Source organism: Microtus oregoni, unplaced genomic scaffold (genome assembly GCF_018167655.1).
Source record: "Microtus oregoni isolate MIOR12 unplaced genomic scaffold, Mior012 000005F_ref0000423, whole genome shotgun sequence".
In the NCBI taxonomy this organism is placed as follows: domain Eukaryota; kingdom Metazoa; phylum Chordata; class Mammalia; order Rodentia; family Cricetidae; genus Microtus; species Microtus oregoni.
The window spans coordinates 37,755,896-37,783,560 of record NW_024543064.1 but is presented as its reverse complement, the minus strand read 5'-3'; the positions used below and the strand labels follow the sequence as shown (position 1 = coordinate 37,783,560).

The window sequence follows — 27,665 nt, the reverse complement described above, 5'->3', positions numbered from 1 at the left end:
ACGATAGTACAGTATCTACCACCCAGGATTGTTTTTGAGAGTAAAAGTACAGAGGAACCTGGAACAAGGCGTGCATCCGTTAATGTTCCCTGCTGTACTCCCAGTGCTATGACAGTAGCAGTGTAAGACAACTATTAAGGAACAAGAAGGGTAGGTGGGACTTCTCACAGAGACTTTGCTGTGTAGCTCTATCTTATCCTCTCTCCTTTTAGCTTAGAGAGTCCTCCACTCTACCTCTGAAAGTTGATTACCAACTCCTTGGCCATTATGAGAGTAAATGGCTTAGGAGATGCTGCAGGAACAGTTGGTAACCCGGAGAATGCCAAAAACACAGTGTCTCTGCCCTAAGGAGTGAGTGATCTGAGGCACCTCAGATACTGTTGGCAAGTCTGTGATGCTCTTATGGTTATTAGCAATGGTATGAATGCTTGGAATGATAGATATTGGACTCCCCTGCCCAGTTTAGAACTTAGAAGTCTAGTGAGTCAACCTCCTGGGAAATGACAGCAGGGTCTTGATCCCACTGCCACTCCAGCAGCTTGCTCCCTCCCGACAAGGCAGATTCCCAAACAAGGAGTAGGGAAATCCAGACCTTAGGGGAAAGAAACACAGGGCCACGTATTTTCCAAGTGACTTTAAACAACTTCTGTCACCTCTCCCTTAGTTGACGTGTCTGAGACAGGAGGATAGCTGTAAGTTCTAAGCTATGTCAGACTACACAGTGAATCCCAAGTCAGTTTGTAATCTGAAATCCCACCCCATCTCAAAATTTAAAAAGAAAGCAACACACACACAGACACACAGATACATACACAAACAAACAAACAAAACAAAAACAAAAGCCCAAAACGATGTAAAGCAACCAGTTCTGTTGTGGAAATCTACAATATTTTGTTCTGTTTTTCATTTCTTTTCTCCAATTGTGTTGAATTTAAGGTGTGATTAAGAGACATACTTTAAAAAATATCAGAGTTCTTAGTTGACAATGTACCTTTCAGATGGGTTATCCCTCAGAATGAATATACCCATTTGTGCCTTTGACCCAGAAGTGAAGCCAAAGGCTATGTCATACAAAAGTCTTGGCATGGATGACAAGGACTTAGGAAGGGCAGACTTATTTTGAGCTCCTCATGACTGGCATGAACAGAAGCTGACTGGAGAGTTAAGATGTTCTCTGTGAAGGAGTCTTGTCCTGCCGGCCATCAGCAAAGTTAGAATCAGCAGGAGCCCAGATGAGGCAGGGATTGCCCTGATTTGGAGGTTAGTGTCTTCAAGCCAATGGCAGATCAAGAAGTCTAGTGTTTTAAGGTGAGGCCAAATCACATTTCTGGGGAGGCCCATTGACTGTCTTGGAAGGTTTCTGATAATAATACTATTTATTATGGTTTTATTGGTGTTTGTTACTGCATATCAACTAAGCATGATTGACGCTTGACTATTTTTCTCCTCTCTGCATTTTCTATAATTATTTTCCCCTCATTCTTTCTGTATATTCAAAACAACACTTTGAAAATGTCACCCTGTCTAGTTTTGCTAAGGAAAAGCTACATGAGAATGTGTATTCGGTATTGGGGTATTGGAGCCCAATTGGGGAACCAGACACATTGTCAATAGAGACAGAAAGAGTCACAAAAGTAAAATGAGGCAGGGTATTAAACTGAACTCTAGATGGTTCTCCTCTCCTGGCTTCTCAGGGCCATTCTCTTTTCAAGATTCACATGTTAGATACTTTCTCATTCACTAAGTCTTTATTGAGAGTCTCCCATGTTCCAGGCTAGATGTGAGGGTGTAACCGTAAAGAAAACAGAAAGGGTCCATTCTAATGGAGCTTTTGATCTAGGGGCAAATAGACAATATTATGATAAATAGATAATTCTATACTGTAATAAAGGGCATAACAAACTATACGCAGAAGAACAACACAGTAACCAGAACTTCTCTCTGGAGGGAGCTGGAAGCAACAAATCTGCGAGGACATTCTTGAGGAAGTAATGTTTCATCTGAAAAGATGCCGTGTGAGTTGACTTAATGAGGGGCAGCTTCTCAAACTAATCAGCTTCCTAACTGAAATTCAGAACTGAGGCAAGTTGTACCTTTTTACTGTAGCCCCATTTTGTTTTCTTTCTTTTCAATACCAATTCAAATGTTATTTGAGTAGCATGGTAGGATTCAGATCATCCGCTGACCAACTCACATGAGTGGCCCACACGAGCTCTCACCGCAGAGCCAGGATCTCATTGGGTGAACCTGACTATGCTCTGCACATTCACAAGACTTTTGGCCACCATAAACACGTCTGCATCTTTTATTTTATTTAATTCATAAAAGTTTTTGATTTCTTCAAAGAAAATCCATAATGAAATCAGTATGAAAGAATGAATGGCTCCAAACACAATGTTTTGGAAATGCTCACTGCAATTTGGGCAAATGCCATAGCCTCAGGACACTTGAGACCAGAATACCTCTTTGGCGACTAGAACCTGAGATCACATTAAAGAGCACATGGATGGAGGCATTCTGAGATAATTGCTAGACAAACATCATCATAATTCAGTTTATTTTACCTAATCTGAATTAATAAAATATTTGGAGCACCTTCCCCTTCACAAGAATGAAGATATGAGCTCTTATAATAACGACGATGATGATGGTGATGATGAGGATGATGATGATGGTGGTGGTGATGATGGAGTATAAGATACTGAGGACTCACTACCATGTGTCAGGCACTACTTCAATAACTTCACACAGATTGTTTCATGTAACACTCATCAACCATATGCAGTTATTTTGCTTGGAGAGATTGTGAAATTTGTCCATAACTGAACACAGTAATAACAGTCCTCACATATTAAACCATGGTTTGAACCCAGATCCAGGAAGACAGTGTACATTGAATGCCAGTTTTCAAATGAAGAATTTACAAGTCACAGAGGCTACATGGCTTCTCTGAGGTTGTAGAGACATTTCAAAGTCCTATATATTTTCCCTGAAACTAGCAAAAATGATGGTTATAACTGATTATTTGTCGATAATTCCCTATATAAATAGCATGTCGCCTTAAAATTTCCTCACAAGTGCTCAACTTTTAGAATAATCTTGGAATTAAAACAAAAACTCAATGTTCTTAACCCACTAACTGAGTCAGGATTTCAGGATATAGGATACATTTTCCTTTTCTCTTGTGATGTAGACACAAGAAATGTGGAGAACTGTTATAGGAGGCTGCTATTGCTTGTTCATTTCCCGGCCAGCCAGACTCCCGAAATAATCACACAGAAACTATATTATTTAAATCACTGCTTAGCCAATTACTTAAGCATATTGATAGCTAGCTCTTACATCTAGAATTAACCCATCTCCATTATTTTATATTTTACCACGAGGCTCATGGCCTACCCTCAAGGTTCCACCTGGAAGCTCACATCTTTCCCCTCTGGCAGACGCATGGCATCTTGCTGACTCTGCCTACTCTCTGTATATATCTTTTCCAGCCTGGCTATATTCTGTTAAGCCATTGGCCAAAAGCAGCTTCTTTATTCATTAACCAGTAAAAGCAACACATATACAGAAGGACTTCCCACACCAAAGAACTCCTTCTTAGATTCTTGTAGGCAAGAAAACGGAGGGTCTGGGGGAAAACTGGAAATAAAGAAAGATTAGCAATGGTTGCCAGGGTTAGGGTTGGTGGGGAGGGTTGAACAGATAGAGTGCACAGGGGTTTTAGGGTAGTAAGCAGATTTTTATAGGATCAAACCTATAAATCTAAATATGTGACAGCATACATTGTTCAAACCTATGTACAATGAACTCTGACATAAACTATGGGCTACCACTGGTTACAGTGTGCCCACAGAGTGACATCAGTTGGACCATTGTGGTGGAGGCTATAGAGTATGGATAAGGGACAGAAGGAAAACGTTTGTCCTTTTCTCTTAATTTTATAGTGAATCTAGAATGCTTTTTTTAAAAGTCTTTTAAAATGTAAAAAGAAGAGACTTGAAAAATCAGACATCACAGGAAAAAGGCAAAATCATGAAAAAATGTGATCAATCATTAGCAGAGAGGTTGAAAAGACACGCTCCAATTGCTTTAAAAATTCACAGAACCCAGGTCTCCTCAAAATAGTTCTGCAGAGTACATGGAGAATTCCAGGCAGTAATATGAAACATAAGTCCCACTGATGCCACTGAACATGCTTCAGCTGGCTGAACCAAAAGAGGTTGACATGAACTCAAGGCTCTGCACAAAAACTGGAGAGTGCAGAGGAGATGGAGACTCGGTTGCTAAGCTGGCCCAGATGTTCACATGTTCTGCTCCATTAAAATGCCTTGGATGGGAGGCAAAGTACATTTGGCACACAAAGAGGAAGTCAAGGGAGGGGTGGGACAGGACACTCAGCCTCCCTCCTCCTCATTTACCTCCCTCCATTTTCTCCCTCCATACAGTTTCTGGAGCAAAGTCTCTACCATGAAAATATGACCATCGGCTTTTCAGGCTACCCAGAACCAAACCATTTTGCCCTAAGTGTCAATTTCTGAACGCTGTCTGGGAGTTAACAACACTCTTCAGTGATGTGGTGTGAAACCGATCAAGTGTGCACAGCACTCACTCAGTGTGAAAGGCTTACAGGAAGGACAAGTAGATGACCCAACTCTTGTCTCTAAAACAGGTCACATGAGGAAAGACAGGTGAAGAAAGTGATGTCTGGAGAAAGACAAGATCCTAAGTTTTCCACATTTGAAGAGCTGGGATAGCATTTTCTGTGAAATTAGTATAGCAGCTACTATATAAAAGAATCTGTCTCAGTGCAGGAAGTCTTTAATATCGAGGAATGCCCTAATGTTAAGACGTGGTAGCAAACTTCCTGACACTGAATCTAAGCGACCTTTCGTTAGGGCTGTTGAGAAGGAAATTCAACCATGGTTTGGGTGAACTCAGTGTTTTACAGTGCCTCTTCGAGTTTAGAGTCTGTTTTTAGAATATATCTGCTTATTTTTATTTGACGTGTACAGGTGTTTCGTCTGCAAGCAGTGTTAATGGTATGCAAGCAGTGCTCAAGGAGGGTACTCAGCCTGACGTATTTGTCATGCCTTTTCCAGAACCCATTCTGTGGACCTGCATACAGACATATTGGGGAGTGTGTTTACCCTGCTTGTGCCCATTTTTCTTCATCTGATTTTGTTTTTTCTTGAAGTTCTTGGGAGATGGAACAACTGCATTATAATGCGCCACACCAACTTGGGTAGGTGATTTGTTTGAACCTGGGGGTGACCTGATGAAGGTGTCAGATGCCCTGGAGCTGGAGTTAGAGACAGTTGTGAGCCACCATGTGGGTGCTGGGGATCGAACCCAGGTCTTCTGGGGTCAAGGCAAAGATTTTCTGAGTTTTTATGGGGGAGTTGCAGCTGGGGAGGCATGGTAGAGTTACAGAGTAGGTCCTCCTCGTGTCTGCAGCAGCAGAATGAACATGTGAGTTGTTGGACCTGGGGATTGGCTGGCTTTAAGTTCCGTCCACAGTGTCTCAGCCCACTGAGCTTGCCATTCCTTCTCCAGACCCATCCTATGGCCCTATAGGCAGAAGTACTGGAGAGTGTGTTGAACCTGCTGGTGTTCATTTTCATCCTATGATTCCTTTTGTTCTCTTGGAGTTCTGAGAACTGGAACTGCTGCTTTATAATGGTTCACACTGGCATGGGTAGGGTAGGTAAAGGTGCTGGGGTTTAATGTGCTCGTCTCTGTGTCTGTCTTCAGTGTGGGATCAGAGTTCCCAGGTAGGATAATGAGAGGAGGAAAGAGAGTTAGCCTGAGTTCCGACTCTGAAAAGAACAAACAGGATTTCAAGAAAAACTTTTTAAGAGGCTCAATCATGCTCTCGTGTTGTCTTTAGCATGTTTTTAAATTAAAGTGTCTAATTTCCGGCCTTGCGCCATGTGTCCAGGCTGCTGAAGTTACTAGCTTTTATTTGCCTTCAAATAGCTCTCATTCTAGTTCAGAGGGATAGAAAGACAGGAAATGTGCGGGGAGAGGTGCCTGCCACTCCAAAATCTGGTTGAATCCCTTTGCCAGCAGAGAAATAAAAAGTGCTGCACAATTAACAATTGCTTAAGGCCTTTCTCCTTTCGCAGCTGTAAACACTGTAACTCTTCACCACATATCCCTAGTCAAAGAAAGGACGTACTAAACTCCTTGTGCAACCCCGGTGGCTTCTGGTTTTACCTTATCAGATTACAATTTCATCCAAGCCATCTCCAGGCCTTTTTATAATTTTATTTATCATGATAGAGAAAAGAAGAAACTGTTTCTTAGCAACCGTTTTAGATATAACTCAAGAGTCAACAAAAATGTAGACGTGTCTAATGCTAAAACAATTGAGACTCCTTGAGGAAGCCCCACCTACACTTGTGTACGTGTTACTTTTCGTGATTGTCTTGCAGAGAAGCCCACACCCAAGCCCTTGGGTGAGTCTTTCTTTCCCTGAGCACCCTGCTTTCTGCTAACCCCCACACTCAAGCCTACATTAAAATATCTTTACCAAAATATCCAACTCTGCTTCATAAATTAGCCCTAAATTTCTTTTCTGCATGGAAGCCATGAATCCAGACTTGAGGTCCCCCAAGCATTAAAGGAACTCCCCAGTTTGTGAGGGTGGGGGTGAGGGTGTGGAGCTGTGTCACTCTTGTTTTCGACAGGGTGAGGGAATAAAAGGTGCTGAGATAAAAACAGAAGAAGGCTAGTCTGTGCTTGGCAAGTGTGGGTGACTGGGGAAGGAGAAGACATTGGAATTGATTTTCAGGGATAGCTGAGGTTGCCCTGCACTCAGTGGGGAAAGCCTTCCCAGGATGAGGGCAAGGAGCCAGCCCAGACCTAGGGTCATACTCTGTCGGGAAATGTCAAATAGTTTATGTAGACTCTGTAATGTACTGTGTCCAGGAAAGCGGTGATCAATGCCACTGCCAACAGAGTTTGAGGTAATCCTCACCTAAATTCAGGAAATCACCCGAGTGCTACCTGAAGTTATTTTTGAAAACATGGCCTGGAATTTCATGAACTGTCATTAAATATGGCCAACGTTGTATGCTCCAATCTGTGAGTTACCAGAAATCTTGCTACACATTCTTTTCCCTTGACCACCTTCTAAAATAATACATTTAAGGTCAGCCAAAATAAGTCATAATCAGGAGAGCCTAGTTTCTGGAACGACTCAGAGTGTAGGATAAGACAGGATGAAATATGTATCAAGAAGACTTGGGGTCATGTCCAGTTGACTGGATATCACCAGTGGGTGCTCTAAGGGAATTTTATCTAACCAGCTATGGTCAGATTTGTGAACTATGTAGAGTTTGTTATACTCAGATCCACGAAGTCCCCCCCAAACCAACAAGGAGACCGAGTCCCGTATACAAAAGCAAAGAGCCTTTATTTTATACAAGTTTGCAAACTTGGTCTCTCTGTGTGTGCAAAGTATTGAAATAATCGGAGAGCCCCAAGCTCAGTTAGAGTTGGGTTTTATAGTAGCAAAGGTGGGGGGTGAAGGATTTCTAAGGTTTAGGACCCCTGATAGGCTGACATTTGTCTAGGGGTGACCTGGTGAGTGTGCTGGCAGGTGATCCTATCTACAGTGGTTGGAACGTTAGGCATTTCCTTTGGATGGTCTGTTCCTGGGTGGTGCTCAGGTAATCTCAGTTTGTGGTCCTTCCTGCAACCAGGTATTGCCTCAGGGTAAACTACTGAGACTTAGGACCTCTCTGGAGCTTATCATGGCTGGGTTCTACAGAGTTCAATAGCATAAAGTACTCCTCAGATCGCAATGAAGTGAATTTGGGAATTTTGCTTCATCTCCATTATGAGTGTAGCTGATTTGAAATGTGAGCACAATGCTTTAAGTTTAAAATGACTAAGGTGCATTTATTATAAAGTGTAATACCTTATTGGGGAGAACAGCAATAAGGGTTTACGTGTGTGGAATATGAACATAGAAGAGTATAAGGGGAAACAAAATCTCCCACCTAAGCAAGACACCCAAAATCACAAGGAGCATTTTGGGGCACTTGTTTTCTTGTTACAGGTTAAGCTCATTAAAATGAGTTTTTAGAAACATAACATTTCATGTCTACCTTTTGTATGTCTCTATGAGGATACCCTGCTCACTCTTACCGCATATATTAAACTTCCCTAATGCTCTCCAACTAGAATGTTAAGGTTGCAATGAGTGGAAAGGTGTGTAATTCAGACAGTAATTTAATATTGACAAAGGATCCAACTGAAATTCAAGTTCTGATACATCAATAAATACTACAAAGACATAGGTATCCTTTCTTTCTCTAGACCATCAAGTCTACAATATAACACGGAGGATGTGCCCAATAAATATTGGTTCCTTGAATAAATGAAGGAATGGGTGTGTGTGAAATGTTGTTTATTCTTCCCCCCCAAATTCACTGGCAAATGCCCTGTTTGGGTTAGACAATGGGATGCAAAAGCTCAATTGGAGGCTACACATACCCCCTGGGAAGCTACACGTGCCGGTCAATCTTTCGCTCGTACTTGTGACTTCCCTGTGGGAACCAGCTCTTGTTAAGAGTTAGAGAAGGAACTGCTGGTCTGCCCAGTTTAGATTCTGAACTCTTGAAAGGACTCCAAACAGTCCAGCCTCTGCCTTAGCTCCCCGGAAGCCTCAGTCACTGCTTCATTCCAACTTGTCCCTGCCCAGAGGCAGCGTGCAGTGGAGGCGATTCCTCAATGGAGCTAGACTAGAGGGACTGAGACAAACCCTCTCAGGAAGTCTTAGTTTGTCTTAGGATGCTGAGACAAACCCTCCGCCACCACAGCAGCTAGTCCAACTGGAAACCTCAGAGAAGACCAGTTCTGGCCAAAACTGGTTTGGCAGCTCTGGGGGAATGTTTCTGGCTGACTGACCCTCACAGCAGGTGCTGGTAGTTTTGAAAGAGAAAAGGGGAAAGGGGAGGTGGGGGGTAGACTAAAGGAACTAAAGAGGGTGGCTAAATTCAAAACACTAAACTTCGGCTCACTTGCAAGTGTACACTTGGGGATTCTCATAAAATTACTACCAGCCCACCAGCATCAGTCCTTCCCTCACCCTCCCGTCCTTTGCAAAATAGTTTTGTTGCAATGCAGTTTGTTCTGCAGCGCGATTGTTGAAACTACTAAATTCGGCCGAAAGCGACTTTACCAGTGTTTTCCCCCACCCTGCAATGGTACTGTTATTATTAAAGCTATTGAATCTCCGCTCTTTCCCCTCCTTACAGCAATCGCACTCCGGCTGTGATTGCTCGGGTCTGACTTCGCAAGTGGCGGTGCGCTTCCAAACCCCCTCATCCGCCCCTCGCCCGGCTCTCCCCACTCCCTCCTTTTCCGCGCCCAGGCGAGAGCAGCCGATTGGCAGAGCGGGGCTTTCAGGAACAATAACAGTGGGGGGAGCCGGGGCCCCGGGGAGCCTCCCCGCCCCGGCCCGGCAGCGGCTCACGCCCCCCGCGGGGTCCCCACCTCCGCGCCGCCCCGCGGGCTGACCGGCGCCCGGGCCCGCCCCCGGCGCCCACCATGTACGCCTTTGTGCGGTTCCTGGAGGACAACGTCTGCTACGCGCTGCCCGTGTCGTGCGTGCGCGACTTCAGCCCCCGCTCGCGACTGGATTTTGACAACCAGAAGGTGTACGCAGTGTACCGGGGCCCGGAGGAGCTGGGCGCGGAGCCCGAGAGTCCCCCGCGTGCCCCCCGGGACTGGGGCACGCTGTTGCTCCACAAGGCCCAGATCCTGGCTCTGGCAGGTGAGCAAGCGGGCCGGGAGGGGCGTCGGGTCCGGGCGGACTAGGGCAGGATCTGAGAGAGGCTGAGCGGTCGGGGCCGGGGAGCCACAGCTTGCTTTTGCCTCTCCTTCCTGTCCCGTGGGCTTTCTTTTGGGTACCAGGTGTCTCTAAGAGGCCAGACCAGTTAAAAAGACCCGAGGGTCCCCTTTGTCTTCCTTGCTTCCCTGACACTCCCGCGCCCGGCTGTCAGCCTGCCTTCTCTGCCCTCTTCTTTCTGACTCTTTTGTATTCTCCTTGCCTCTTCACTTCTCTTTCACTCGCTGCCTACCCTACTGTCATTTTCTCCATCTCTCACCTTTGCCTCTCTCACAGTCGCTTTCCACCTTAAGTTTCTCAAACTGTTCCTTCCTCTCTCCCTTTAAGGCCACTGGTGTCTTCTTGGAGCTAGAAGCAACAATTTTAGGTCTTTTAGATGGGGGCCCTTTCTCACAAGAAGGAATCTCTAACACCTTTTCCCATCAGGGCCATCTTTAGGACCCAGGAGGCCCAAACTCAGTGTACTGGCCAAGTGGAAGGGGGCCCTAAGGTAGCTTCACCTCCATGCTCCTTTTTACATCTCCCAGAACGCTCTCTGGGAGACAGAGATAGGGGCAAACCGTTTCTATTTCAGGTTAGGGCCTGGCCTCCTAACCCTGATCACACACGGGGTCAGGGAGAGGGAAAGGAGACAGACTGGCAGTTGGTCTCTAAGTAGATGGATAAAGGTACAGAAATTTGGTTGGTTGACAGGGCAAGCCAAGCCTTTAGCTTCCTGTACTGTGGCCCCTCTACAAGCAAAGACAACTCCAAAGTTGACCTCTCCCAGACACTTGTTGAAGGCTTGGGCACACACCAAGCAGGGAAAAGGAGCTTACCACTTCCATCTAGGGGCAGAGGAGTAGCTGCTGCTACCTCTGGGTAAGAGACAGTTACCTTCCACGTGGAAGACAACCCAAGGTTAGGAGCCCAATGAAGACTGTTAGGGTTCTGTGGTTTGACACTTTTCCTACTTTTTCCAGAGTCCCGTGTTCCCTCTCCTTTAGCCTAAAGACGAGACTAGTTTGAATCATAGTGGCTTGCCCAGGATCCCAGGACAAGCTGTCGGTGGACCTCAGCCTCGTGGCCGATTACTTTTTAATACCTCTGGAAAGTATTGTGGGAATGAAGGAGTAGAAGATTTGGAATGGATCAACACCACAAGATCCCCTTTTTGATAGGTTGAGCCCTTAACCACTTTGCTGACAGACCCGGGGTGGCGGGGGGGGGGGGGGGGGGGGGGCGCACAGCTGTAGGTCCATTCACCCCACCAGACACCAAGGTCCAAGGGGAAAAAATGAGTGAGAGAGAGACAGGTTTTAGAACGGAAGTCTTCATAACTGATTAGGTTTTGTTTGCTTGCTTGCCTTTAATTACCTAGGAAGGGATTAGGAATTTATTCAGCAAGTTGATAAGCCTAATAATTATAACTAGGTGTAACCTCAGCCTCCTTTTTGCTAGAAGAAAATAGAGCATGCTTCTTAGTGATCCTGCCACGCATATATCTGGAAGAGCCCAGGAGAGTGGATGGGATGGGTGTCCTTTCCTTTGTATGGAGATTGTTGATCTCCACTCAAGTATCTCTTTGTCCATTCATTCAGCAAGTTCTTCAAGAACTATAGAAAGACGAGTTAGGCAGGTGACAGCCTCTACCAACTGTTCTCTTCAAATCGACACAAGTTGCAATGGTGTATTAAGTTATATACAGACATGCATCCATACCCAAGAAACCTAAGCAACGGCTAGAAACTCGGCAGAGTAAGTGTGGTACCAGTTCAGCAAGCTGAGTTAAAAAGTGCTTCTTCTTATCTCCAGTTTTTGTCTTCAGAGAAGAAAGGAGTTGGGTGGGTGCGTGGCAGGGATGGGTGGGGACAGTGGCAACTTGAGGGTGGCCAGACTCCATTTTGAATTCCAGTAAGCTGGTTAAATTTTTAAATCGGAACTGTTGTTCTTGGTGCAGATCTGATTGGAAGGGCCAGTGTGATTGGAAGGGCCAGTGTGAACCCGGAAATTCATGTATCCTGGAAGGATTCTGCCCTGTGTGTTGAGCTTGGTGGCTCTGAAGCTTACTTGAAGTGTCTTCACCTGAAGAGCGCATCTGACCCATGCAAAGAACGTGCTATTGTCTGAACGCAATCAGGCCCCTTGTGGGGCTTAGGGTTCCTGTAGGCTTTAAAGCCTCGCAGTTCATAGGAGCAAAGTTCTACTACAGCACCAAGTTTGGGGAGTTAGTTCCTCAAGAGGAAGACTGAGGTGACTTTGCATTTGTGGACTGCTCCTGCTTAGTTAATTGTTCTGACGTCAGTAGCGTGGTATCAGGAGAAGCTTCAGAACCACTTATGGCTTTTGGTGATAAGTGAGTTAACTTTGCCATGCATTTGCCCAAGCCAACCACTGTAACTGTCTTGAAGTAAACCCTTTTCATAAACCCAGGAAATGTCCAGCCAGCTGCTTTGTACTTTGCCACCCACAGTAGCTTATGCCATGGTCTCAGTGTGTGAGCCTTTAGCGCATGGCTTCCTCTGTTATTTGGTCTAGCACCCATTCATAGATATTGCCATGGTTCTTGTTTCCGTTTTGTAGATGAGAACACTGAAGCTCAGAGAACTCCCTGCCGCCACATACAAATAAATGGCAAAGCCAAAATTGCAGCCCGGATCGTCTAGTGCCAGTCCCTGCTTGGCAATCTCCTTTGTGAGGTGGCTGATGAACCAATGTAACATGACATGGAAGGGCCCAAAGGGAAGGGAAAATGTCGATGAAATGTGTAGCCCCAGGCAGGTTTCCCAGCTGGAGAGAAGAGAGTTAGTTTGGAGTATCCACACCCACATTGCTCTTCTTCCTCTCTTACCCGACCAGTCTCCTCTCTCCAGGAATCGAAAACTTCCACACGCTCTCACTTGTCATCTCATTGACAGAATCCTCTCCCAGGAGCTCCTGTCCCTTCTGAAGGGACAGGCTAATTCAGGGGTTGACTCCCCTGTGAGCTGTGTTCTTTTCTTACGTGCATTTCTTTGCCACGCAGCCTGTGAAATTGAGAACTTCCCCTGCAAAGCCCTAGCTATTGTCTAGTTGCAATCCAGCCTGCTTATGGGGTTTAGAGACTCCAACTGGTTCCTGTAGGCTTTTGTAGCCTGACAATTCTGTCATTTTTTCCTGGGCATCTCTATACTGTGTGATTATTGCTTGACTGCCCTAAATTCCCTTTGTGGTCAAGTGTGGCCTTCCTGTTTCTCACAGGCCAGACCCAGTGCAGTACTGCGTGGCTACACCGAGGCACTAGGATCACAATGATGGCATGAGCCATAGAAGACAGTCTTTTTAGGGCCAGCCCCATGGGATTTCTGTGGAGGGGGCAGAGTGATGAAGACACAAACACTGTCCTCAGGGAGTCTGTAGGAAGTGTTAAGCAGAGGTTGAAACCAGGCCCCAGTGAGCATCAAAGGGACCAATTCTAGGAGAGTTTGGAGTCTTTTCTAGATCTTACAAGGACCAGCTGCTTTCAGTCTTCTAAAGCCTGCGGCAGACTAGTTCATTCCCCAGTGTCCAGGCCACTGTCTAGACTGCATTCAGAATGTTCTAAACTGCTGTCTGTCAATAGACTGCTCTGCTCAGAACCTTCTAGAGCTCCCCTATGGCCTGCTTGATAGAGCTTCAGCTTCTTGGCCTGACATTCATGTCCCAGTAGGCCAGCCCAGCTCCACTTCTTCAGTCTCACCCCCCAGCCCCCCAACCCTGCTTGCCCTGGACCTGAGGTATCTCTTGCTACTTTGTGGACACAAACTCCCGGGTCTGCCACTGTGGAGTAATCTTTGTCTAACTTGAACCCTCTGTTTAAGTGGAGTTTACCTTCCATGGGAGAAAACAGACTTGGAACCCATTGTTGGTACAGCTGTAAGAGGGGGTGGGCAAAGTACACTGGAAGCGCCCAGCCTTAAGGGCACTACCTGTTCTGCCTCTGCCCCCAAGGGAGACTTTCCCTCCTCAGCTCGCTTTGTACTGTGCTTGCTGCTGGCTTTTGACTTGTAGCAGCTGAAGCCTGTTTTGGTTAGTCAGTGTTGCTGCCAGGCCAGATAGTGGACTTCTCCAGAGCAGGGGCCTGCTGTCCAGCGCTGCGCATCCACCTGGGCCGGGCTGTGCTGCGCTCCTGTAGTTTGTGAAGGCAAATGCTTTTTTGTTGGAAGATAAGAGACAGGAGACATGCACCTCTACCACACTTGGTTTTGTTTTTAGAACAGAAACCTGCAACGGGCTTTTGAGGTTTCATTCAATTTTATTCATCTGGAAAAAGTCAACATTCTTTATCACTCCCTCAAGTAGAAGAAACCCCACACTTGGGGAAAATAAGTCCCAAAGCCACGTTCTTCTCGCTTTGGTAATTTTAGCTCATTCAGGGCTCAGGTCCCAGCTTGGCACTGTCAGTCCAAATAGATCACTTGCTCCAGAAATGCTTTGGAACTTCTACAGAGCTCGCAGCGAAGCAGGGGCCTAGCCAATCTCACATGCAGAGATTGTTGCATGTCATCGGTGGGAGCATGCCAACCAAGGGATTGCTTTTTTTTTTTTTTTTCTTAAACTAAGCAAGTGAAAACTTTTAATTTAGGTTTTGACATGTTCCGCTGATACACACTGGAGCAAAGACTGGGACTTGCCTGCTGTCATTTGTTGCAGATTCTACCGGAATGTTAATCACTGACGGTTGAATCTGCTGTGAGCTTTAGTGCTCAAGAACCACACATTTGTTGCCTCTAAGTAATGTGTGCGGAAGAGTGCCTCAGGGTCCTGGTTAATAGGCTGAAAGGAGAAGTCCCAGGCAAGTTGAAGCTTTTGTTGTTTATTTGGTTGAGTTTTTTTGGTTTGTTTTTTGGGGATGTGGGCGTGTGTGTGTGTGTGTGTGTGTGTGTGTGTGTGTATTAATTTGTTCAAGAGCACTTTAACTTTTACATTTAAAAATATCCAGAAAAGTAGAGTTCAATTTGATATCTTTTCTCTAGGAAGAATTTTTCTTGCCTGTGTACCTTTGTCTAAGCTCTTCAGACACAGAAGCTGTATGTACCCTTGTTACCAGAAAATCATATAACCTGAGAAGGTTTCCTTGGCCCACTTAAGTTCTACGGGGTCTGAGTTCTATCAGGTGGTCTAGCTAAATGCTGGCAGGTAATGCAGGAAGAACAGGGGTTGGTATTGTCTGGCTAACGGTCTCAGTAACCACCAGATTCCAGGCTCCACGCATGCATATCTGTTCCAGATAGAGCTGGAGGAAGTTACTCAAGCACCCGTTCAGTAAGCGCTATAGGTTCCAGACAGTGGACTGTATCCTTCCACATGGCAAGACTGTAATGTCAGCCCTTAGGAAGCTGTGGCAGGTTCATAAATAATAGGCCAGCCTAGGCCACGTGTACAGCAAGACCTTGTCACAAAAACAGAAAACCAAACACACACACACACATGCAAATGAAACTCCTTGAGACTTGGTTACGAAGCTGTGACAAGAGACGGTGATCTGGACCCTCCTTCCTCAGAGGTCACCTTGAACAGTAGCAGGTTGGAAGGGGAGAGGAACGTGGTGTGAGCTCTGAAGATTGTTAGAGCACCCTTGAACATGTAGCACGGGATGTCAGGAGAGTGAGTAGCCCAAAGTTCGGAAGAGTATGTCAGGCTAAAGGTCCTGATTTGGAAGTCATTAGCCATGAGAGGGCTGATGTCACCGTGGGTGAAGGCAGAGGGAGAGAAGCACGTACGGGCAGAACTCTCCAGAACACCAGCTTTTAAGGGCACTGCTGAAGAGACAAACCATAAAAGGTGACTGGGAAAGACCAGCCAGAGCTAGACTGAGAAGCAAGGGATAAGGGGGGTCCTAAGAAACCACATGAGGAGAGAGGTCTTAGCACCACAGGTCTGGGCTGACTTTTGTTTCATTTCACTATGCAACAACTGCCTCTCCCCAGAGTTCATCGGTGAGACAGATGACAGGAAAGCTAAATATACATGCACAAGAGAAGATTTGCATGGAACGGTATTTTTGTACTTTTTTTGGTTTCTGAGTTTTACACTATAGAGGAAGGATCAGGCTTGTTTCGGGGGATCCCAGAAGTAGAATTGGGGACAGGGGCTGGAATTCAAGAGCTCATTGTAAACAATGGATTGGAAACGGAGGGCAGAGGCATCATGGCCTCCAGCATGGGACTGAGTGCCTGCCCTGTTGTAGGAGGTGGAAGCAAGACAGGGACATTTGAGAAAGGAAGCTTGTCTCAGGGTAGAGGAAGGTTAGGCAACCTGGAGGTCACATGCTTAAGTGCAGAGGAGGAAGTGTGAAAACTCAAAGGACGGGCTTTAAAGACGGTGCAGGTTCAAACTGTGACTGCTGCTTCTGAGCTGTGTGACAGCAGAGAAATGTTCGGCTTCTCTGAGCCTTAGGTGCTCGTCTGAAACTGTGTATTACCAAGCAAACATGGGCAAGTCCCTGGCATACAGTACAGACTTCCTAATAGTGACAGCTATTAGGGGCTACCCAGTGGTGGACTAACCACTGAAGAAGAGTCAGGTGAGCCACATCGCCCTTTGTAGAGAGGAGCAAATGCATGTTAAATGTAGGACGCAACTGTGTCTTAAGTCCTCCTGGGACTAGACCTGAGCCTGGGGAACTCACCGTTTTCCTGTTTGTATCTTGCTGACCTGTGACTCTCCTGTGGGGCCATTCATTCATTACCTTAGCAACACTTCTGGTAAAACACGTGAGGCCAGTTAGACAAATGACCTGGCAGGATGGCATTCCTGTTCGTGTCTGTGTCCCAGCTCTGTTCCAGGGACAGCAAGGAGGCCTCCCACCCCTGCCAGGCAGTTTCTTCTCCCTGTAGGTACAAGGCCTCTGAAGACCATTCCTTCTAACAGCCCCACTCGGAGGAATCTTAGAGGTGATCTCTTGCCTGCCTGCCTGCCTGCCCTGTCAGATAAGAGAGAGACCTGGGTCACTGAAGGACCTGTTGAGGGTTTCCAGTTCCGTCTCTGTGTTCCAGTGAAAGGAAGTTAAGGGAGGCCAGGTCACCCAGCGAGCCTGGGAGAGCCAGGCCTTGGGCCAGCACCCCCTGCTTGCCTCTGCCACTCCACAGCAGGGCACCCTTCTTTTTGTTGCCTTGGCTGGATAAAATCCTTGAAACTTGAGAATTCTATCTGCTTTGTGTTTTATAAAAATAAACACCATAGGCTGGAGAATGCAGCATGCTTGTCTCTCTGTGGCGTATCTGTTTTTAATGCAAACACAAGGCTTCACAGAATTTTCTTTTGTGAAGATGAAAAACTTGAAGCTTGCATATAGATATTTATAAAACAAGACAAAACCTTTGTTAAACATTTTGTGTTTAGCCCTCCGGAACTTAGCATTTTATTCTAACTGGCAAACTCACACCAAGCTCAGCTCTCTGGCTTTGGATTATTTTAACTGTCCAGGACGACGCCATGTACAGTGGGAGGTAGGACAGCTTTGCTCCCCCTTTTAACTCGGAATCCTCTGATCTTTCAAGAGTCTGAAGACAGATTTGCCCCGGGCTTCCTATTCACCTGTCTGAACCTTCAAGAACATCATTGGCTTTTTCCCTGTGCCTCCATTTCTCCCCATGTTAATAACAAATAGCAAGTTTTGCTATATTCTTGAAGAACACGTTTTAAAACTACATACACACATACACATGCACACACAGAGACAGAAAAAGAGTTAGGCAGCCTTAAATAAGTTTTATAGTGCAGAGATTTATATAGTGTGCATCTCCGGCTGGGAACTCATCAGAGGAGTCTTCTAAAGTGTAGGCAGAGTCAGGAGAAAGACAAATACCTCGGAAGTTTTTTTATCAATATACTGCTATTGCATATGTTCTTTCAGTTCAGTTCCTAAGGCTAATTTTTCTCTTATTTCAATAGGGGCAATTAGGTGACAGGAACAGGGCCCAGGTGTCAAACAGAGTGGAATGAAATCCTCCCTGTCACTTATGTCCTGGGAAAGCCACTTCACTTCTTACACCTACAGTACTTCAGTAATTTGCTGCAGGATTAGATGTGCTGATGTAAAGGATCTGACACTAGGCTTGGCACACAGTGGGTACTTGTTCAGGATTTATTGAAAGTGTAAAATCAGTTGCTGACATCATAGAAGAAAGGAGCTCAAGCTGATGGTCGTCTTCCTTGTCAGGATCAGAGAAGCAGGATAGTGAATGGTGTCTCTCCCGAGGATGCATACTGATTTCTATATACACCAAAACTAACTAACTGCCTCTAAACTTGGTAGAATCGGAAAGGCAGGTTGGCTCGAGAGCCATCTCTGTCCCCATTCTTCCTTGGGTGGTTTTCTGGAAGTCAAGGCCAGAATCCTATTCCAAAGTCATATTAAAACGCTGCACGACAGATTTGCTGTCTACGGTGATCCACACCACCATTCACCTTCATTAACGTGACTGGTCAGGAGTTATAGCTTCTTGTCACCCTGTGTTGGGGCTCATCCACATGTCCCATCCGTCTTGCTTGGCACTGCCACATAAATCTTCCTAAACCATCTCTTTCATCATGTCTCAATCTGTGTCAGATACTTGCAGTGGTTCTCTTTGCCACGGGACCAGAAGCCAAACGCATAACCCACAAGCGTGGCCTAACAGCTGCTATCTATTGAATATCACAGTAAGGACCTTCACTTTGCCAGGGACTTTACATGCACCGTCTCCTTAGAAAGCAGTTTTCATCTGAGGCTTGGACCAGTTGAGGAGCTTGCCCAAGTTCCCTTGCTTAGTTTGTAGCAAAGGCAGAATTCTGGCCCAGGCCCTCCTGATTCAAATGCTAAAGCTGTTTTTTATTAGTTCACTGACTTCCCTCTCCCAACCATGCCTTCTGCTTTTGTGCTGACTCTGTCGAATCATCTATGTGTTAGATATGGCTAGCATAAATCCACCTTCAAACCAGAAGTAAGATGAGGAAGGAAGGCTTGGAGAGCCTTCGGTGAACCAGCATTTCTTGGGAAGTCAGGCCTTGCATTCTGGTTGTGTTTCTTGGCACATACCATACTGGGCTTGTAAGTACCTCTAACCCCAAAACCACCCTGCTTAGTGTTTGGATGCAAATGGGCTGGTTGTGTGCTCACTGCCTAGAGAAAAGGATGAACGTAGGCTTCAGGTCTTCCTAACCCTCATATCCAGGGAGCGTGGATAGAAGAGGAAGCTAAAGAGAAACAGGGCAGCCAGGTGCTGGTTGGCTTCCAGAGGAATGTCAAGATCCCCTTGGCCTGTAATTGAGGCAGCTAGGATCCAGCTCACTGTATGTGATTTAAAGTTTGCTTCTGTCCCTTCGGTGAACTCCTGTTACTTCAGAACTTTGTGGAGTGCTCAGGCTGCTTTCCAAAGAACCCAGTCAAGGCCCCTGACCTGGATTACACTGTTCATGTTGCACCATATTATACATGCTACAATGGCTGCTGCTTTCTGCACTCAGCTTCAGGCCAGGGAGTTGGGATAGCCTTATCTGTATATCCATCACTTAGTCATTCATTCAACCATCCATCAGGTGAGCCACCATGGCTTCTGTGTGTTCTATGCATGTACTGGGAGGTGGTGCAATTTAGCTTGTGGGGCAGAAGATCTTATCATATTCTGGCTCTGTACCTTTGCTGCTAGGTGAGTTTAGGGAGAGGTTTATGTGAGATTCTTTTTTCTTTTCTTTTTGAAAAGCAAAAGAAGTAATGAATAATGCTTACCTGCAGAGTTGCTGTGCAGTGTTGTCTGTATTGTATGCAGTTGACATTCCACATCGAGTCTCATTTGGGAGTTCAAGCAGATCTGAAACTCCCTGTGTAGCCCAGGCTGGAACTGAACTGCAAGATCTTCCTGCCTTACCCTCCCAAAGTGCTGAGATTGCAAATGTGTACCACCACGGCCAGTATAAACAATCTTACTTTACATACCAATCCCAGTTCCTTCTACATCCACTCTTCAGAGGAGGGACCTCCCATGGGGAGTCCACAAAGCATGTCACGGCACTTGAGGCAGGACCAAGGCCTCCTCCTCTGTATCTAGGCTGAGCAATGTAACCCTCCGTGAATTGAAGTGTTTTTTTTTTTTTTTTGTTTTTTTTTGTTTTTTTTTTTTTCGAGACAGGGTTTCGCTGTGGCTTTGGAGCCTTTCCTGGAACTAGCTCTGTAGACCAGGCTGGTCTCGAACTCACAGAGATCCGCCTGCCTCTGCCTCCCGAGTGCTGGGATTAAAGGCGTGCGCCACCATCCCCCGGCTGTTTTTTTTTTTTAAGTCAACACAAAATTCACCATTTTAATTATTGTTTAGTAGATTTCTTTTCCTGTGTAAGAGTTTTGCCTGCTGTATGCATGTGCACCATGTGCCTGCAGTAGCCTGCAGAGGCCAGAAGAGGGCATCAGATCCCTTTGAACTGGAGTCACAGACAGTTGTGAGCTGCCACATGGGTGCTTGGAGCCCAACCTGGGTCCTCTAGAAGAGCAGCCAGTGCTCTTGGCCAGAGTCATCTCTCCAGCTCCTTTAAAATCCTTTTAAAGTATGTAAAATTCTCTATATAGTTCTTAAGCATTTTCATAATCTCCCAATCCCCCAAATCATTCCTATTGGCCAGTATCCCCCAATGTATTGTTTCTGAATTTTCCTATTCTGAATAATAATAATTATTATTACAATAATAGTAACAGGATTATAAAATATATGGCATTTGTGTCTGAGTCTTTCGCTTAGTTTAATATTTTTAAGACTCATCCATATATACATCAACTAGTATGTCATTTCTTTTTATGGGAAATAGTAGTACTCTTTTGTAGGGGTATGCCATGCAAAATGCATAAAACTTGATCCCTCCATAAGTTGATTGACAGTTGTGTTGTTTTAGCTTTTTGGCTATTATAAATATTGTTTCTATGAATACTGATGTACAAGTTTCTAGTTAGACCTGCTTTTCTTCTCTTGAGAATGCATCTAGAAGTGCAGTTGCTGGGTCATACGGTGATTCTGTGTTTAACTCTTCTAGCAACTGCTAAACTGTTTCGAAAGCTGCTGTCTCCTTTGGCAGTCTCACTGGTTTCTCCATATCATCCCTAACACTTGCTAACCCCCCACCTCTTTTTCTGTTTGTAGACATTCTCAGTATACAATGGAATATCACAATTTTGATTCACAGTCACCCAGTGACTTTGGTGCTGAGTATCCATTCATGCGTTACTGGCAGAGCCTGCATTTATTATCATTATTATTATTGTTGTTGTATTAAAAAATTTTTTTGGTGAGTCTCTATCGTGTGGTCTCTATCATATGGGGTTACTTAGGTACCAGAGAAGCTTCTAAGCAGGCAATTGGAGCATAGTAGGATAATAGAGTATAGTAAACACAGCATAGACGTGTGGAATGAGACCTCAGAGAAGGAAGGAAGGAAGAGATGAATGCAAACTGAACAGAGTTTGAGAAACACCCAAGGAGAGGGAGGGCATGAAAGACCGTGGAGCCTGTGTGTGTCTTAGGGTGGGGCCTCCAGTCATTGCTGTCATCAAGTGAAGAGCACTCCTGTCTGTCACCCATCCCCAGCCAGGCAGTTAGGCAGGTCTCCAGCCCACAGGCAAGCCAGCCTCAGGCCGCAACAGCATAGGGCTCTGTGGTTTCAAGTTGTTCTCATCCAGCTGATTTGGTGTCCACCTGTGGTGAATTTTATAGCCTCATTAGAATAACAACAACAAAAGTGACCAATAATGAGGAATTATTCACTTCAATTCACAGATGAGGAAATAGGCTCAGAGAAGAAAAACAACTTATTTAAACTTGTTGAATTATCTTCTCATGGGCTTTTATCTCATATCCCCATCTGATTGCTTATACATCTGTTGCAAGGACCAGCTTCAATTTTGCAGAGTGTAATTCTCAAAGATATTAGCTGACTTATGGGAGAGAAACTTCTGGGCCTGAATTATACCAAAGGTATACCAAAGGTTTCGTCCTATATGTTCATGCTATAACACTAACCTTTGGGACCTTGTGTAATAGTGAGCTCGCCAGGATGTAGACTAAGTCTCTTTTGTTCCTCTTTTGTCTGTCTGCACACTGCAGGGATGCATAGCCTTTCCTGAAGTAACCTAATTTCTTTCATTATGCTTTGAAAGGGTTGAATGAGAGGATCTGATAACCATTGCTCATCCAGTACCCAGATTTGTAAGCCTGAATGCCGCCCCCTTCTGCACTAACTCAACAGTTAGTGCATCGCATCAGTCTGAACCGCTGTTTCAGCTCTGGAATGCAAAGCATAGCTTGCTACTTCCCATTTGGTGGCATCTCACACTTTACACTTGTCACACCGAAGACTGGATCAGAAAGAAGTCCCGTAGCACCCTCCTGTCTTGGCCTCTCTCTCTCTCTCTCTCTCTCTCTCTCTCTCTCTCTCTGTCTCCCTCTTTCCCTCCCACCCCTCCACTACTCCTCTCCCTCTCCTCTTCTCCCCTCCCTTTCTTCCTCCCCTCTCCCCTGTGTGGATATGTGCACAAACACCCAAGATAATTTCATCTGAAGCACTCTCTTGAGCTTTTACATTTCAGCAGGCATGTTGCCTTAGAAAGATTCAGCATTGATTTGTAAAGGGAAGATATTGTTCTTTTAGAAATGCCCAGGTACCCTCTACTGTTCATGCCTAACCCGCTGGATGGGTTTTATAGACACAAAGAGAACAAGAACAGGTCATTCTTGTGAAAGCAGAACCACGGATGAGTCCTCTACCCTAGCGGGAAGGGCCTTTCCGAGCAGGCGCTATTAACGTCTTTTTTCCTGGGCTTTTCCTTTGTGCTTCATATGCTGCCTGCCATTTCTTTTTTTCCTTAAATTTAATATTTATCCACTTTCTGCTTATGGAAATAAAGTGATTCAGGCACACTGGTAATAGGAAGCATAATATCCTGCTCCCGGAGTGCCCAGCGTGCCAGGCACAGTTTGAAGAGTATTCTGAACCACTGTCATAGAGGCCTGAGCTCAGCTAGCCTGGGTCTTTGCTCATCTCTTCCCCCTGTTTTGGAGAAACTGAGGCTCACTCAGAACTTTTTTGATGCAGGGGTCCCACCTCTGAGCAGCTGAAGCTGGATTTGAGAAGACTGCATTTAACTGCATTTTGGAATGCTTACTGGTTTGTAAGCATTTTTCTCCGTTTTACTAGCAAGTTTTGAGGAGAAAAGCCTGACCTGGCATGACAGCTTGTTTAACACTTGCACATATGCACATGTGCATGCACACACACACACACACACACACACACACACCCAAGGAGATTGCATAGAGCCAGCTCTCTGCCACATGCCACATGGGCAGCATACTAGAGAATGAATTTAAGTGGGAATCTTTGGGGAGTGTAAGAAACAGGAATTTCCATGGTCTCAATCCCATCCCAGAAAACAAACTATTTTACTACTATGGACCATTTTCAGAGTAGGCTCACATTTCTACCTCTACAACTTTCCTGTTTGAACTTCTAGCTTCCGCTGTGGCAGACAGATTAGTAAAGACAACTTTGAATCCTGCACGGGGAATAAAAGCAATACTCTGTTATTCTATGAGATTAGGTAAAACAGCGAGGAAACGAGGAGCAATAACATGTTTTTGTGAACTCTTCAGGACATGTTATGAGTACACAGAAACACAGGACAAGACACCAGAGCCATTTCTCACTCCTGGCTCTCCTCACACTCGTACTTTGGACCAGGCTCTGAAGTGAGAGTTGGAGCAGTCACTCACCAGGGCCCATTAGACTCTGCCTTCTTACATTTGTGCTGTTGGGGAGGAGACATACCTTCCTCAGCCTGTCTACGCCCTTACAGTGTAGGTGTCACCTTAAGAAGGGCTGCCACTCCTCTTTTGCCTCTTGATTACCAAGCCACAGAAACCAAGTTTTCTTGAGGAGATACTTCAGCTACACCAAGTGCGTCTCGAGTATCAAGAGATTCACATGTCAGTTAAGTTCAGACCAGGAATCTTAGTTGCTTTTCTATTGCTGTGACAAAAATACCATGACCAAGACAATTTATAAAGTGAACTGAGAATGCTACAGGCTTTTAAAACCTCAGATCCCACGCCAGCTATACACCTTTCCCAGCCAGTCGTCACACCTCCTAATCCTTCCTAAATAATTCTACCAACGGGAGACTGAGTACAGAAGCATGAGCCCATGGGGGCCATTCTTGTTCAAACCGCCACACCTGATGACAGTCCAGGGGCTGTTCCAGCTCCAGGATTCTTGAATTCCATTCTAGCCGGGCTATGGTGGCCCAGCACTCGGGAGGCAGAGGCAGGTGGATCTCTGTGAGTTCGAGACCAGCCTGGTCTACAGAGCTAGTTCCAGGAGAGGCTCCAAAGCCACAGAGAAACCCTGTCTCGAAAAAAAACAAAAACAAAAAAAAAAAAAAAAGGCAACCTTTTAGATGGATATGCCGAAACCCCTAGGCAGCCTCACTTGGGTGCTGTTTTTAGTACTTTGTATGTTGTTGACTGTGTACCCTAGATGCTGTATGTTGCCTTCAGAAGCTCCCTGTGCAGGTTACAGTAGGCCTGGGGTGTATCCACTTTTCCTTTTTAGCTGGTTTGGTCTCATTTATTTTCTAGAATTTGAAGTTTTGTACTTTTTGAGCATTTTGACTCATAATCAACCTTGTTCTCTTGGTATGCATTGTAGAAGACAAATCTGATCTTGAGAACAGTGTGATGCAGAAGAAAATAAAAATCCCCAAACTTTCTCTCAGTCACCTGGAAGACGATGGGGAGGTTAAAGACTACGGGGAAGAAGACTTACAGCTTAGACACATCAAGGTAACAAAATCTTTGCTTTTCTTGAATGTTCATGGGAGTGATGTCATACTTCTCAGAGCCAGAGAGTTCCACTCTGGCCTCCTTCCCCATATAACTGTACCCTGGCCATGGGCATTCTTTTGTTTGGGCTTTTTTGGGGGTGCGGATGGAGGATGCTTGAGACAGCAATTGCATTTCCCCAAGGCCTACTACTCCAAGAGTTCTTATTTAGACTGTCCCACGGGCACAGTCCTGGGTCAGTGTGTGCAGTGTCATGACTGCTGCAGAGGTAGGACAGCATGCTTTTCCCTGGCACACAACGCTGGAGAGGTCGTTGCTGACTCGCATGGACACTAAGCGGCTGCTGGTCTGGGGTAGCAGTTTAGAGCGAGTCACTGTCCCATTCTTCCAAACTTCCGAGGGTGGACTTGCTGCAGAAAGATATTGGTAAAATTCACAGAGGGCACTTTCGGGATCCTGGGTTGGATGAAAAACTTTTCATGAGGTTGCGTTTCCTTGTTTATGTGTCCCAGCTGGTCTCTTACTGTACGAAAACAAACAAACAAACAAAAACTCTGCTGGAAATCTTGTTGAGAGATCTAGTTCTCTGCCTCCTTACCCTGTTCTGTGAGTATCCCAGAGAAAGGAAGAGGGAGGAAAAGAAAGGTAACTTCTGCTTTGTGATCTCCTTTGGGACACAAGGTATCCCCAGAGTGTGGTCCAAAAGATGCAGCCAGTCCACTGCATGACATCCATTCCCCCCTGCTGTGGCTCTGGCCCAGTGCTGGCCCCTGGGGTCATCAAGTGTAACCATGTGGTCCCTGTACCTCGGGTTCTCACAGTACCATGATGCAGACAGATGTTTAAGGTAATCATTATAATTTTAGCAGGTACATTCATCTATTCATTATCTCAGCAAATAAAATCCAGGACATTGCGATGTTACTTAAGTCGTGAGTTTACCTCATTTTCATTACCTTTAATTTCCTGAAACTGGAAAGCTGAGTCAGGTCTGGCCTGTCATGGCTAAGATGTGCAGAGTCTTGTGTACTCTGTTTGTCTGTACCCCTGGGAGAGCTCATGACCCTTCAACCCCAGGTGAAGACTCAGCAACCATTCTGCTCTCCTGCCGCCCTCAGTGGGAGCTCTGTCCACTTGAGCTGAACTTGCCTCGGCCCCTTGGTGGTGGTGGACCATTCTCTTATGAATGAGTCTTCCTTGCCCTGTGCCATCCTGCTGAGGGAGAGCCTGGCAGCTGTGAGAGACAGACTCCGTGCAGGGAGTTGGGCTCCTGATTCTTCTTCTGACTCTGTAGCATGGAACTCCCATGCCACCCTGGGGATGATTTTTCCCCTCTCAGGAGCTTGATTTGCTTACCTGCCACATGAAGAAAACTGAAAGCACCCCAATGTTAACGTTCTTTGAAGTTTTCAGTTGAGTAAACATTTGTTAGGCTCCTGCCAACTGCCAGTCCTGAGTGAGTAGGCAGTACAGAACCAGAGAAAACACGACATATGGACTGCCCTAGATTCGAGTGGGTTTGGGTTTTGACGTTCTTCCAAACTGAAACAGTCTTAAAAAGGTTACAAGATAGAACTACTTACATATGTATGTTCTTGAGTAGGATTTCTCTGGACTGACTCGGGCAGGCCAGATTGGCTCCGGATCCTTTGGAAATCCACACCAGACACACCCATCAAGTGACTGCCCAGGCACCATGGAGGCTAGGGAGGGCTGGGAAGTTTAGAAGACTCTTCCAGATATGTGTGTCCAGGAGGCCAAGTGCTGGGAGGGAAATGGTGAAGTCTTAGCACGAGAAGAGTGACCTGGTTCTGCCACCCCCTGTTTGTTTGACATTTGGCAAGAGCGCTCCGAGCCTCTCTTTCCCCATTTGCAAAATGAGTATGTCTGTAACAGGTTTCTCAACACACTGATGTTCTGTGGTTCTGTGATTCTAGGATTGTCTGGGGAAATATTGAGCTGCAGTCCAAGAAAGTCCCAGCTGCCCTTGCCTGAACTGATTCTCGTTGTCCTACACAGAGACCGGAGGGGCGGAAGCCTAGTGAAGCGGCCCACAAGAGTATCGAGGCAGTGGTGGCCCGGCTAGAGAAACAGAACGGCCTGAGCCTGGGTCACAACACTTGTCCGGAAGAGGTCTTTGTGGAGGCCTCACCGGGCACAGAGGACATGGACAGCCTGGAGGATGCTGTTGTGCCCCGGGCTCTGTATGAGGAGCTGCTGCGAAACTACCAGCAGCAGCAGGAGGAGATGCGCCACCTCCAGCAGGAGCTGGAGCGGACTCGGAGGCAGCTCATGCAGCAGGCCAAGAAGCTCAAGGAGTACGGGGCCCTGGTGTCTGAAATGAAGGAACTCCGAGACCTCAACAGGAGACTCCAAGATGTGTTACTCCTGCGGCTTGGCAGCGGTGAGTGCCCAGGCAGGCCACTTACCACTCTTCACAGTGGGAGGGGCCTACTTCCTGCTCAGAGAACAAGAGTAGACGGAATGCTTGCTACTGCCCATCCAGCAAGAGGGTAGCACAGAGACTTGGGGTAACCCTCCAAATAGACTTCAGGACAGTAGAGAAAACTGGATGATAGCTGAAATACATACTGTTACTGTGAGCCAGAGAGTGACAAAGGGGGAATCCTGCTAACATGACCCAAATGCTGAGAGCCTGAACAGGCCCTGTGTAAGGGGAGAGACTCGAGGAAGTGCATGGGTCTTGAAAGGTGGGTGCTGAATCCAGGCACCTGAGCGTTCCAAGGATAGCACTCATGAGTTTGGCAAACACACGGGCACGTTAGGAAGGCTGCTGCAGACGTGCGGGGCGGAAGGCAAGGACGCTAAAAACCACCAACTTGGGTAGTAGCAGGGCTTATTTCAGTAGGAATGGGAGGCATTAAATCGATTCTGAGGCCTAAGGGATGTGGCTCAGCAGCAGAGCGCTGGGATGGTATGCACAGAGCCCAGAGTTCACCCCACTACAAAGCAAAACAAACAAGAAAGCTGTGCGCATTGGAGGT

At 46.0% G+C, this 27,665-nt stretch overlaps 2 protein-coding genes across 3 annotated transcripts in view; both read left to right on the top strand.

Annotated features, from left to right (window-relative positions):
• Positions 1-27,665, top strand: part of Agbl4 (AGBL carboxypeptidase 4) — a 1,095,236-nt gene that overhangs the window by 849,216 nt on the left and 218,355 nt on the right. The gene's annotated exons all lie outside the window — the stretch shown is intronic.
• Bend5 (BEN domain containing 5) overlaps positions 9,385-27,665 on the top strand; it is a 45,313-nt gene continuing 27,032 nt past the window's right edge. Inside the window, exons 1-4 of one of the 2 annotated variants that reach the window (XM_041652938.1) lie at positions 9,710-9,787; positions 14,445-14,654; positions 24,527-24,660; positions 26,680-27,064. In XM_041652938.1, the coding sequence (XP_041508872.1) occupies positions 14,597-14,654; positions 24,527-24,660; positions 26,680-27,064 (577 nt within the window). In that variant the 5' untranslated portion in view covers positions 9,710-9,787; positions 14,445-14,596. Of the gene's footprint in view, positions 9,788-14,444; positions 14,655-24,526; positions 24,661-26,679; positions 27,065-27,665 lie in introns of both variants that reach the window. The other variant, XM_041652937.1, reaches the window with a different exon arrangement.